The 12,726-nt window shown below is 37.0% G+C and overlaps 1 protein-coding gene across 1 annotated transcript; it reads right to left on the bottom strand.

The window, feature by feature from the left end:
• Positions 1-2,978: 2,978 nt before the first annotated feature.
• Positions 2,979-10,323, bottom strand: LOC590147 (Golgi SNAP receptor complex member 2). The gene is made up of 6 exons (XM_030974287.1): positions 10,192-10,323; positions 7,827-7,891; positions 7,277-7,385; positions 5,919-6,051; positions 4,847-4,987; positions 2,979-3,933 (listed from the first exon to the last, which is right to left on the bottom strand). The coding sequence occupies exons 1-6, from the start codon at positions 10,218-10,220 to the stop codon at positions 3,772-3,774; spliced, it is 639 nt and encodes a 212-aa protein (XP_030830147.1). The 5' UTR covers positions 10,221-10,323; the 3' UTR covers positions 2,979-3,771.
• Between the last annotated feature and the right edge of the window lie 2,403 nt (positions 10,324-12,726).

Raw genomic sequence — 12,726 nt, 5'->3', positions numbered from 1 at the left:
ATCAATATCAGATGGTTTGTCTGGCAACCTTACCCAAGCATTACAAAAACAATTAGAATGTAAGATTCTGCAAAAATGAAGACCTAATCGAAATGTTTTGAACGTTCAACATGTAATTGAAATAAAAGACAACATCATACAATGAACATTAACCCCCGCATAGGTGTCACAACAAATTAGATGATAAATAATCTTCCCACGGAAATTCACAATTCTGGAAAAGTCCATTCTCTAAAAAATGTTGTGTCATCTAGAATTTTTATCCACCATTAGCAACCCCTAGAGTACAAATTTGAAATATTGGCCACCTGATAATATATGAAACATGTCGAGTACTGAATTCTAAGAATACACCAGTTCGAAATGTGCTTACAATGTTTATCACTTTAAGAGAAATGGATTGATACCAGCAAAGTTCTCACACTCATATAAGTCTTATATGGAATATCTTTGTAGTGTATTCGGGCAAGCAGGATGAAAAACAATGTCCAAAGAGCACAGAAATGTCCATCAATGTAGCATACCCTAAGCAGACATGCCCGTAATTCAACATCAGGCAGTTTTGTCATTCCTTGGCTCCTTGTAAGAAGGCTGTAAGAGCCATGTATTGTCAATGGCAATAATGGCCTTCTTGCGGGTAACTGAGGAAATGTGACAGTCTGCATGAAATCAATAGTGTACAGATTTTTAAAAAAGAAGAAGAAGTCAATTCCATCACACAATCTGACAAAATGAGATTCGCAATGATGTGAATACCGTTTTCAATACACTCTGAGAATATACTTTACTTTACAATGAACTATCTGCACTTATAATTTCATCATTGATGATAAGAATGACACTAAACATAAGTTGCTTTGATTCCAATTATCATAGACATGTTTGTTTATATTTGAGCCTTCATATCATTATGGCAAATTGGTTGTACCATGCTTGTCTTTCTCATTTACTTTGTCACATGTATCAGTTGCAAGCTCAATTCATAGCTTTATATCATTATCTAAAACCGGTACCTGGAGTTGGATAGTCACTATTTCTTTCATCGAACACACTGTTCATACAGCAGGTATAGGCATTACTATTCCATTTAATCAGTGCTATAATTATTAGACAATAAATAAACAAATATATTCTCATCATTCATGAGAACATGTTCTACCACTTAGTGAAGTTAAAACATGATGAAAATGAATTTCAAATGTTGAATTTTGGAATGTATCAGGGATGCCAGTTAGAATTGATCAGAGGGCCTGAAAATCACCTAGAATGAGCTATGATGCTCGAAAGTCACTTGCAGATATTTCTATGACTCGACCGGTTCCTCATGCTTCCCTTTAAGTGCCTCAAAGGATTAGCTCCTACTTATTTAACAAAATTACTTACACTACGGTATATGTTCCAAACAGAACCCTCAAAAGTCTCTTCTCATCATTCCACAAATAAATACTAAATTCTATGGGGCTCCCTCTTTTCAGGTTGGATCGGCCGAACTTTGGAATAAACTACCGGAAAATCTAAAAACTGTGATACTGTTGACAACTTTAAGGCGCGTCTTAAATCATTTCTTTTCAAAAATACTTTCCAATGTTAATGAGAGGAAGTATGTTGAGCATATCTCTCTCTTCTTATGTTACTCTATCCACCTTTCCTTCTTACTCTTTCTTACAGCGCATAGAGACATATTGTGATATGCGCTATATAAGTACGGAATATTATTATTATTATTATGCAATAATTGGCCCTACCACAGGCCAGGTAATTGTAGCATTGACTGACAGAGCATCAGAAAATATTACTAGTACATCAAAAAGTATTAAAAGTGTATAAGTCATCAAAAAGCTGTTTTATTTGGGATGTTTGTGGTTCCATGTCACTATACAATACTCAAAATATAATTTTTTTTGTTAAGTTTTAAAAAGAGAATAAAGAGATGCAACTTTAGATATATGCTTAATTTACATATAAGCGACTTGTTTGTAGGCTAGTAGGTGTACTTCTGTAATAATGATAATAATTATAATAATATTGACTATTTAGAAGGGCCACTCACCCCAATTACATGATTGATACAATCACGAGTACTACCATGTGTCTTCAGGTGTGATATCCTACAATTCATTACCTAATTAAATGCCACATGTAATGTACCCTGTTCTTAACAGAACCATAAAAGCAATCAAGGAGAACTGGCCATGATATACAACAGAAATATGAATCATCAACTCACACAGAATATGGCTGGAGATTCTACTGGAGAACAGAGCCCCATTTCATAAAACTTGTACTCAATGCTAAGTATCTCGACAAATCTGCTCTCAGCCAATCACATGCTATGATTTCAGTAGCTTATAAAAGCTATTGTAACTTGTTTGATATTAAGAACAAGTTATTATCAAACAGGGCCCAGGTCTCTGAGATCTTGAATAGGGACTTTTAGAATGAGTGGACGAGAACACAACAAACGCCGACTGATCATGCGTGTCAACGTACTTAACTGCCCATGTTGACTACAATTAGAAATCTTTTAGATTGCACTCGACGATATACATGCATTCAGGAAGTAACATTATGAACATCACGGACAAAGAAAGAGGACAAAATATACAGTTCCTCATTCTACCCTCAACAAAAGAACATCCCTTCACTGCTATTATGTAAAAATGTGTAGAACAGGTGAATATGCATGTGACACCTGTTCTACACATTTTTACATAATAGCAGGGAAGGGATGTTCTGGCTTTGTCTACCTGAGGAACTGTATATTTTATGCGCACGCAGCATACTAGTACCTTGAGCATGTAAAGGCGCTATATAAATATCAATATGTATGTATGTATGTACTAGATTTAGGAAAATCAAGATTGACGCATTCTCGATCGCCGACTGAGACGTCGTAACGCATGTGCAGTGCCTTAAAATGACGTCACACGTTGCAGTCAAAGCTGACAACGTGCAAATCTAAAAGTCCCTATTGTTGAGAGGGGTATGGTGGGAAGGGAATGCATGTAAGTAAACTATAAAATATTCACCTGTTCTGAAACAGAAGGGTATAAAAAAGACTTTTAACATTGTGTTGAAGTATATGAGATAACCACCTACTGGCTCTCAACAGACAATAAATGAACAAGAATATTGCCTTCACCTATACCTACACCTCCTCAAAAAGGTAATAAACATAAAATTCACAATTTGTCATCAGTTTCTTTAATTTGGTCTGTCACAACCAAAATAGCTGCTAATGATCTGAATCAATCGCAACTAGTCCAAGCAACGTAGAGTAAACAATTGCCAATGTCTTACATAAAGTGTTGCATGATATCAAACTAAAGTTGTGTTGCAATCATGGGCATCACTCACAACTCTTTACAAGACACTTTCACTGCAGGGCCCTCAGGCCTATTGCATAAAATGAGGCAATTAAATGAAACTAAAAAAATAATCCAGGTAAGTCCTGATTGGATAAAAATCAAGACGTGCTTCCTTTTTTTGAGTTGTATTTAATTAACCTTTTTATACAAGAGGGCCTGGATATATTGGCATTTGAACTTTATACAACAAAAGAAAATAGAATACAGAAACACATATCTAAATGGAATCTTATCTGTATTCTTTGAATCTTTGCTTTTAAGCAGAATGAACGGTGGGAACATCAAGAAGTGCAATGCAAGACTGGCAGAATCACGTCCGTGTCCAATCAGAGTTTGTATCCTGTGACACCACCATTGTTCCAATTGATCGGCATGATATCTATCTTCATTGGCTGTAGCTCTATCAACCAAAGTACTTGTAGATGTAATACATGACGATTAGAGTCAGGATCATGCCCCCAAAGAGGATGATTTTGTCCTGGAAAGTCCTTTTTTCAATGAGTCTCATGACCGTGTTGCTGAGTCCTAACATGTTGCTCACGTCTAGCATCTTTCTCTGGGCTCCCTGCAGAATGAGAGAACAAGGAATTGGAATTACCATCACATTCTACCATGGTTTGTGATTAATAGCTGAAAATAATACTAAACAAACACCAAACATGCTGTGCATTACACTCACCAACTCAAATAATCATAGAAAGAAAAGTTAGATACATATCTGTGATTAAACAATGTAAGTGTAAAAGTTTAATGGAAATAAATTTTGACCAAAAAGTTTTGTTAAAGATTTTTTTTCTTTCAGAAGATAGCTGTACTTAGTGTTTTGTTCATTTGCAGATCAAGGGTTCAGTCTGTATGAATACAGGAAAACCATTAAGAATTATTGATATCTTTTCAGAAACTGAAATAGTGAGAGGAGCTTCTGGAGAAACCTTGCTCATGTTCAGACAACTTCACATTATTTTCAAATAGGTGTAAGCACGATGCGATGGGTGAGGAAGAAGAAATTGTCTATAGTGTCTGTTATGATTTATATTTTCTTGCATGATGAACAATTCAGATTTTTTTCAGCTAGTTTCTCTTGCTGTAAAATTTGATTACCATAACTCAAGATCAGCTGTATTATCACATGCAGAGATACCAGTTGGTTTTATCTGTAAAAACTGAAAAGTTAACAATGCACATTGGATCCCTTCTGTACAATATAGAGCCTGAAAGGGTTTGAAACAGAGGCGTGATAGGGCCTGCAATTAGACAAAGTCTGAAAAACATCATCCTTGTACAGTCAAACCTGTCTATAGCGACCGCCCAAGGGAAACACAAAAAGTGGCCTTTGTAGACAGGTGGTCTTTATAGACAGGTTCCTTAAGTACATGTTTCAATGAGAAACCATTTTCAAGGGAAACAAAAAATGTGGTCCTTGTAGACAGGTGGTCACTAAAGCAGGTTTGACTGTACATGTCTCTTGTTTGACTTGCCTTGAGCATTCCCCGTTGGTCTCTGAGGTTAGTAATCGTAGCTGAACCTGACGCTAGGAGGTTATCCATCTCTCTATGGCTGTTGTGTAATGATGTGTTATGCTGCAGCTCATGGTCTATCATTATTGATGTATTATCATCCTAAGAGATTGAGAAATGACAAATGTAATGGACATTTAAAACAAAATATATGAATGGTAGAACTGATGTACTATTAGTTGGGACGGATCATCGGAAGAATGATCTGGGGCCTGTGTCATGAAACTTGTCATCACTAACAAGTGTCAAAATTCAATGACAAATTCACCCCAAGCCAATCAAATGCAGACATTTCAGAAGCTTATAACACTTACCGGTATTGTAATTTGTTATTGATAACACGTTTTGTGAAACTGGGCCCTAATTTATGAGCATATGTTACAAACATTCTTTCAACATTTCCATCATCCAATGCAGCTAATAGGATGTTTCCATTTGAAAGAAAACGTCTTGCCCGACTCTTTATGGTTTTACCTCAAAATTGACCCCACCGCAAATATCATGTTCGACAGAATATGGCGACCTTGTTCCCACACTGCGCAAGGGGACACATGCGCAGATACAATACTGGGGAAGACGACAAGACAAATTTTCTTCTGGCTTTCATATAGAATGTACAGCAGTGACAACTAATTCCCTATTTTACTAAACTATTGTTCAGGTTTCATGAACTCCCCAGATGATTTGATGTAGAGATCTATATATGTAGGTATCATCATAATCAGTTACTTTAGTTTATTAAACTATAATTTCTATCAAACTTTCCAGTTTCCAACCCATTGTATTTGTATGGGCACCAGCAATGCCTTTGCCAAATATACACATGGCCATCGCTACCCTGTATGGCCCAATAACGTAATAGCAGTAGTGAGAATGGGAACATAAATTGGTGTAATTCTCTGAGTCAGTGTAAAAACCTAACCTCATGAAAGTGAATTTTACCCAGATTTAAATGAAAATGATAAGTGATTATTTCTAATTTCACTAGCAATCCTCAATCTGTTTAACTCCATCCCAAGAGGCATTGTCTTACATTGGCTGTGAATCGACGGGTGAGAAGGTCTTCTCTATCTTTATCCTCTTGTTCCCTTTGATAACGTCTGTGTTGTATCTGGCGTAGGGCTGCATTCAGATGTTGGCAGTCATACTTCAGTTGGTCAACTTTCCTATTTCGAAAAACATGTCAAGGATAAAATGGTAAATTCTTGGGAATCGCCAATACCCCAAAATGCCTGGATGTTACTTTCACACCCTCATTTCAAATGCACTCTGAATTAGCTTGGTGACTTAGTCGCTTCCGGTCTAACCGGTGTGACTGTACTGTGCTGTTCAGTCTAGTCTCAGCCAGCGGCAGCAGGTAGTGACCGAGCTAGCTGTGTAAACACATTGCAATAGTTGGAAGGTGGTACCTTTCACTTCGTACATTGTAAGCAATTTTCTATTTTTAACAAACTGAATTGTCAGTTGGAATATGGTGCAATAGCGTGAATCTGCTGTGTGCTAGTCGCACCCAAATTAAAAACAAAACCTTCAGAGATATCCCTGAATGAGAGATGTGACTTGGGTAAAATTCCCAACACAGCACACAACCTGGAAAAAGTTGCTCCAAAGGCAAGACATGTTTAAAATCACTGCATGATGGCGACTCTGTTCCGAGGCATTTTGACAGAGAAAAATTACAAAATTTATGGACATGCAGTGAGATTTCACAAGTACAGTATCGCTTGAAATAAAGTAGACACTCTCACACTATGTCACGCTTGACTGAATGTATTATTCCATAAAATTTGGTGTGACTTGTAAAAAACCCAAGGAAGTAAGTACCAGTCAACAAGAGAGGAATCTAGAAAGCTTCAAGATACGTATACTGCGCATTCATACTACACGTAAGTGTAACTTCCGTGCCGCATGCATGCATAATTCATATGTAAGTTCCGGAAGTGGATCAAAGTTATTGTACTGTCAACAGAGAATAATTTCATATTAAAGTTGCATGGTAAGAATGAGAGGGGGAAACGGGATCTTTGAATGCTACAGAAGTTTTTCTTTATCCGAGTTAACTCTGTATACTGTAGGTGCGCCCAGAAGGCAAATATTCAGACTCTTAAATGACATAAAAAAAGGTGGAAGGTTACTCCTGTCCTTTATTAATCTTTACAAATGTAGGAGTTGTCATAACGAAGAAAAAAAGGATTCATCTTATTATTATTATTATAATGCAACATGAAATTTTTAAATATCCACTTTCTATCAACAATTTCTGAAAATCTCTCTTTACATGCAGGTGTTTAATCAATGCATTCCTGTCAAGATGCAAACTTTAACTCACTCCTGACGTTGATATCAAGATGAAGAAAGTAAAAACAAAATAAAAAACGCAGAAGTACTCACAATTTTGCATTCTGCCGTCTTGCTACCGGTTCTTTGTTAACAAGAATGTCCAGCGTATCACAATTACTAGCCAGGTTATCCAGCCTTGCTTTGATCTCATTCTCAGCCACTAAAAAGTAAATGTTAAGATATTTCTTAGATTTAGTACTTGTTATATTCAATACTAAATTCATTACCAAAATGAACAAAATCATTCTTTTCAAATTCCATATTATTCACTTGAGTTGTGCTGGTGTGAAGAAAAAAAATATGTAACTGTGATGAATATCTTTAATTGTTGTACCAATAGCAGGAGTGTCCCTTATTCATCACTATACATTGCAAAATATCTTGTATCAATTTCTAATACTGGTTCATACATAGTATCATGCACACATGTTACCCTGTACATGTATTCTGAGTTTGAATCTGATTCAGGTCTTCTTTAAAATATTTAATCTGGGAAAAATGAAATTCTAATATTTTTTTAACAAAAATGTATGCAGCATGTTGATGCATACTTTGTGGGGTTTAATCAGCTTTCTCTTTCAAAATCAATCCATCAACTTACAATGAGCATCCTCTTTCCTTGCTTGTTCAACACGACTCAGTCCATTCTGCACATCAAGCACAATTCTGAAAGGTAAATGATAATGAAATTATAAGCGATCAAGTTTAGCGCAAGTAAGCGATCAGTGAATGTTCAGTTCCTACACAAATTTAGTTCTCCTGCTTGATGATTGGAAATTTTTGGAATATCAGATGACAGATATCTGTAAAATTTGGGAAGTAAATCTAGATCTGAGAGTGGTTTGATTTGTTGAATCACTGAAATGGTCGGTAAAAGAGCATCATGCCATTGTTATCGAGTACTTGCAAAAAGTCAATTGTACGAAAAAATCCTAGTTAAATTTCTGATTTTGGAAAACTTTTGAATTCATAGTTTGTCAAACTGACTTGGCAATTTGCATCATCACCGAGGGCAGCATTTCACTAAATGATCATAATTACAAGTTCATAGACTACCCATCAAAACCAGAAGCTCCTAGAAATAGAAAAACCAGATACCCTAAACACTAGACAGAGACAAGCCCCAGCCATTACACAAGCAACCCTCCTACCCAACCCAGACCTAATCCCGGGCTCCACACTGATTACTTTAGAAGGGGGTCCGGGTTAAACTCTTTACAGGCTGTATGAAGGAGCCAGATGTAAAATTACTAAAATGTAGAGGTTCGGACAAAGATTTTGGGCTGCCATGTGTCCCGGCACCTGTCAATGTTGAGCCCTGCCTCATCCTCAACCATGCCAAAAGAAAATCTTGAACGACCTCTGCCCTCCACTTATACTGCAAATTTATATTATGTAGCTTGGCTTTGTGCCCCAGAAATAAACCCTCACACTCACAGACAAGACAAACCCATAACAGCCTATATGGCATGACTTATTGTGAAGTAGACAGATGCGTAATAATAATATGCAATATACATTTTCGACAATCGCAATCCTCATTTGGCTATTGGAAATTGAAACTGAAAGCGAAAGTTAAACTGGCCATCTTTTCACGATAGGCCTAGATTTATGCGATTAATTTTTCAAAATATATTCGCTGGTTCTGAAAATTCGCGTTGCACGCAATTCAGCCAGTTCGAAACATGTATGACTCCATGAGAAGTCATGCTTATATTTTCACGACTTCTAGATCCGTGAAAATGTAGGCCTAGGAACTAGACCCTACTCGACCTAGACCGAATTTTCTGTCTCTTTCGTTCGTTAGCCTCTTATTGGGGTAGGGTCGGCCGGCTCTCTCTTTAGAGACGGAAACCGTCTATACACATTCCCTTGATAACGCCACGGCCATTTCAGGTCGTAGCGTTTTGCCCCCAAAATCCCCCAAAATGTCATTTTACCTCATGCATTGATTATTTAAAATTAGGAGAAGGTTATACTACATCGGTTCCACTTACCAACTTGACTGAAATAATCCATTTAATGGTCCCTTTTAAGGAAATTATGGGTCAAAATCGACATCCATGTTGAAATCTTGCAAGCCGTGTTAAACTCTCGCTGCGCACGAAGTCATCTAAATCAATCTCATCCCTTTTAGTCTACGCCGAAGGCAAAACGATTATGAAGGAAAAACTGTGCGCCATCTACACGTTCGTAATGGCGTTATCACAGTTTTTCCTTCATAATCGTTTTGCCTTCGGCGTAGACTAAAAGGGATGAGATTGATTTAGATGACTTCGTGCGCAGCGAGAGTTTAACACGGCTTGCAAGATTTCAACATGGATGTCGATTTTGACCCATAATTTCCTTAAAAGGGACCATTAAACGGATTATTTCAGTCAAGTTGGTAAGTGGAACCGATGTAGTATAACCTTCTCCTAATTTTAAATAATCAATGCATGAGGTAAAATGACATTTTGGGGGATTTTGGGGGCAAAACGCTACGACCTGAAATGGCCGTGGCGTTATCAAGGGAATGTGTATAGACGGTTTCCGTCTCTAAAGAGAGAGCCGACCCTACCCCAATAAGAGGCTAACGAACGAAAGAGACGGAAAATTCGGTCTATACTCGACCTAGAATCTACTGCGATTATCTCAACTTTCACAGTATATCCCATTGAAACATGTGGTAAATTTGCTATGCCTATGGTCCTATGGCTATATATACGTTTCTTTTTCTTCTCCTTCTTCTCCCATTGTCCTTTTTTTTCTCGATACGTGTACGTGATGTAGCCGAGGCCGACGACATCGACTCGAATTTCTTGCGCCTTTCTCCAATTTAGCTAACACAGCAAATTACACACGGGACTGTTCACAATTCCAGATGTTTAAACAGCATATGAAAAATCACATATATACTCGTCTTTGGACAATTTGCAAACAATTGTGTAGTATACATATGTTTAGCTTTGATGCTGGTAACTTACTTATTTGTTTCATGGTACAGTTTCTCCATTTTTCCGTGTCTTCTGTAAGCGCTTTGCCTTTTAAGTTTTTGCCACCGTGTCCCTTGATCTTGTTGATTGTTACCGGAAGTACACGTTACTTTAGCCGGTGACCGGACCCGGATGCGACATTTTTAAACCTAACCTAGCCATCCTAGCGCTGCATATTAATATTTGTTTCAGTCACGAGAAATACTGACACTTCTGACGAGAGTAGGTTCTTTTATAATCGGATCCAGAGGGGGGAGGGGGGGGGTGGCCGCGGACAAGGCAGGTATGCTTACTTCAAAGTGCCCCACCCACATTTTGGAGATTATACTTAGGGAGAGCGTTTCAAACCTACTGTAAAAATTAAAGAGCGGTTCTTCATATTCGACAGGGGTGTGTTGCGAGGGTTGGGTGGGGGGGGGGGGGGGGGGGGTGGCAACAGCGAACACCTCCCCGGCTGTAGTGCCTATCTATAAGCAGAGACCAATACTTAAATCAGTCAAAAACAAAAATGGTATTAAATTTTATACTAGGCCTATAGTTGACAATAATATAGTCCTTCATAAGGCCTTACCATTTTCGTCGCCTTCTAAAATCATGTAAAATAAAAGGCTGGCATTGTCCAATATCTTGTTCAGAAGGCTTACATTTTCTAACCGTCCTTTACAATTCATTTTCGCCCCCCCTCCCTTCTATCTCTCTCTCTCTCTCTCTCTCTCTCTTCTCCTTTGCTCTTTCTAGCTCTTCACATCTTTCTCCACTTTTCTCTATCATCTCGACCATTTTTCCTTCTCCCTCGACCTTTCTTGCCTTCTCTCTCCCTCTCTCTCTATCTCTCTCCCCCTCTCCTGCCCTCTAATCCTTCTCCTTCTTCTTCTGCTTCTTCTTCTTCTTCTTCTTCTTCTTCTTCTTCTTCTTCTTCTTCTTCTTCTTTTTCTTCTTCTTCTTCTTCTCCTTCTTCTTCTTTTCTCTCTCTCTTTCTGACTTGTATACAAGTCAGAAAGACTTACATATACATACACATATTATGTCTCCTAATGTTTTTTCTGGATAGGAAGCAAGTTCTAACTGTATAGACTAAAAATAATGATGACTCATAATAATCATTGTAGACGATTAGTTCCAACATTTTAATAACATTTGAAAGCTATGTTGAATAGCAAAAGCATATACAAATATTGGAACTGTTAAGTATAACAAAAGCCATACTTAATACATCTTTTTTATTGTTGAAAATTTAATTACGATAATTATACAGTGCGTCCCAGAAAATACGAACCGAGAATTATCGATGTTTTATCATAATTTAATCGCAATTATAATTAATAAATGACACATATTTATAATGCTTGCATTTCCATAATTTGATTAAACGAGTTCGTTTTCACTGGCTGCCTGCCGTAGCAACAAACAGAGTTGACAAAAGACTTTTAACTCCGTTTCGTTGACGATCAGCCATGCATCAAGTCTTTCGTCTTCTTTATGCATGGCTGATCGTCAACAAAACGGAGTTAAATCTTTAGTCAGGGAAAATGAACTCGTTTAAACATTATGGAATGCAAGCATTACTTTAATCAAACAGAACTTAACTGATCCTGGCTCATTTTTCCTGATTGAGGTGTATTATGAAAGGGCAGAAATTGAACTTTCTCGAAATGTTATTTTCCCTTTGAAATTCAAATACCGCCCGCCAAATGACTTTTTGGTTTCCTCTCTTCAAATTGTTTTTAATCGCTCATGCGTGAAATATGCATCATAGAGTTGCACCTTAATGAAAGAGGATCTAAGCTGTACAAAATTTATTAACTATTATTGTGATTAAGTTATGATAAAACATCGATAATACTAGATTTCGTTTTTTCTGGGACGCACTGTATATAGCTGCTATTGGTATTGAATATATAAAATATCAATGTAATAGGCTGACCCAACAACAACAAATCTGCCACCAAGAAAAGAAGATAATATCGGACTTTTTTTCATACATAACATCGACAGTAAGTATAATGATAATCATGATAAAGATGATGCAATTTGACAATGATTATGGATAGATAGGCATCTATGGAAAGGAAATATTGGTATTGGTAATACAATGCATTATCAAGAACAATGATGTGCTAACAAGTAATAACATTTATAGAAACAAATTTAGAAATAAGCTCACTGATGACAGTCATTGATCAGCTGTCAATCAAGTTGGATCCCCTAATCAAAGCAAAATATGTTATTAAAAATGAAAAGGAGATTTTAAGGTAATCGACATCATGTTAATATAAATTGATCCATTTTTTTCTTTTCTGTGGGATAATGATATCATACTGGAGCTTTACAGGCCTATAGTTCCAATTTGTAGGCACAGCTTGGTGTTGTTGTTTATTAAGAAAAAAAGGTTAAATTTTGGTGAAAGTAGCGCACATTCACTAAGCTCAAACGATTATTATATTTTACCTGTAGGCCTCGTTGATCAATCGCAACTACGTAAAAAAGAGATAGGAGACTGCAAACTTGCGATTGATTCGGATCAAT

Source organism: Strongylocentrotus purpuratus, unplaced genomic scaffold, assembly GCF_000002235.5.
Source record: "Strongylocentrotus purpuratus isolate Spur 01 unplaced genomic scaffold, Spur_5.0 spur5_scaffold_7, whole genome shotgun sequence".
Lineage (NCBI taxonomy): Eukaryota > Metazoa > Echinodermata > Echinoidea > Camarodonta > Strongylocentrotidae > Strongylocentrotus > Strongylocentrotus purpuratus.
This window is presented reverse-complemented; position numbering and strand designations above follow the sequence as displayed.

Coding starts and splice junctions, on each gene's coding strand:
- LOC590147 (XM_030974287.1), bottom strand. CDS start 10,220: ATGGAGAAACTGTACCATGAAACAAATAA. Junction 7,386..7,826: donor AAGGAAAGAGGATGCTCATT/GTAAGTTGATGG, acceptor TTTACTTTTTAG/TGGCTGAGAATGAGATCAAA. Junction 6,052..7,276: donor AGACGGCAGAATGCAAAATT/GTGAGTACTTCT, acceptor TTTTCGAAATAG/GAAAGTTGACCAACTGAAGT.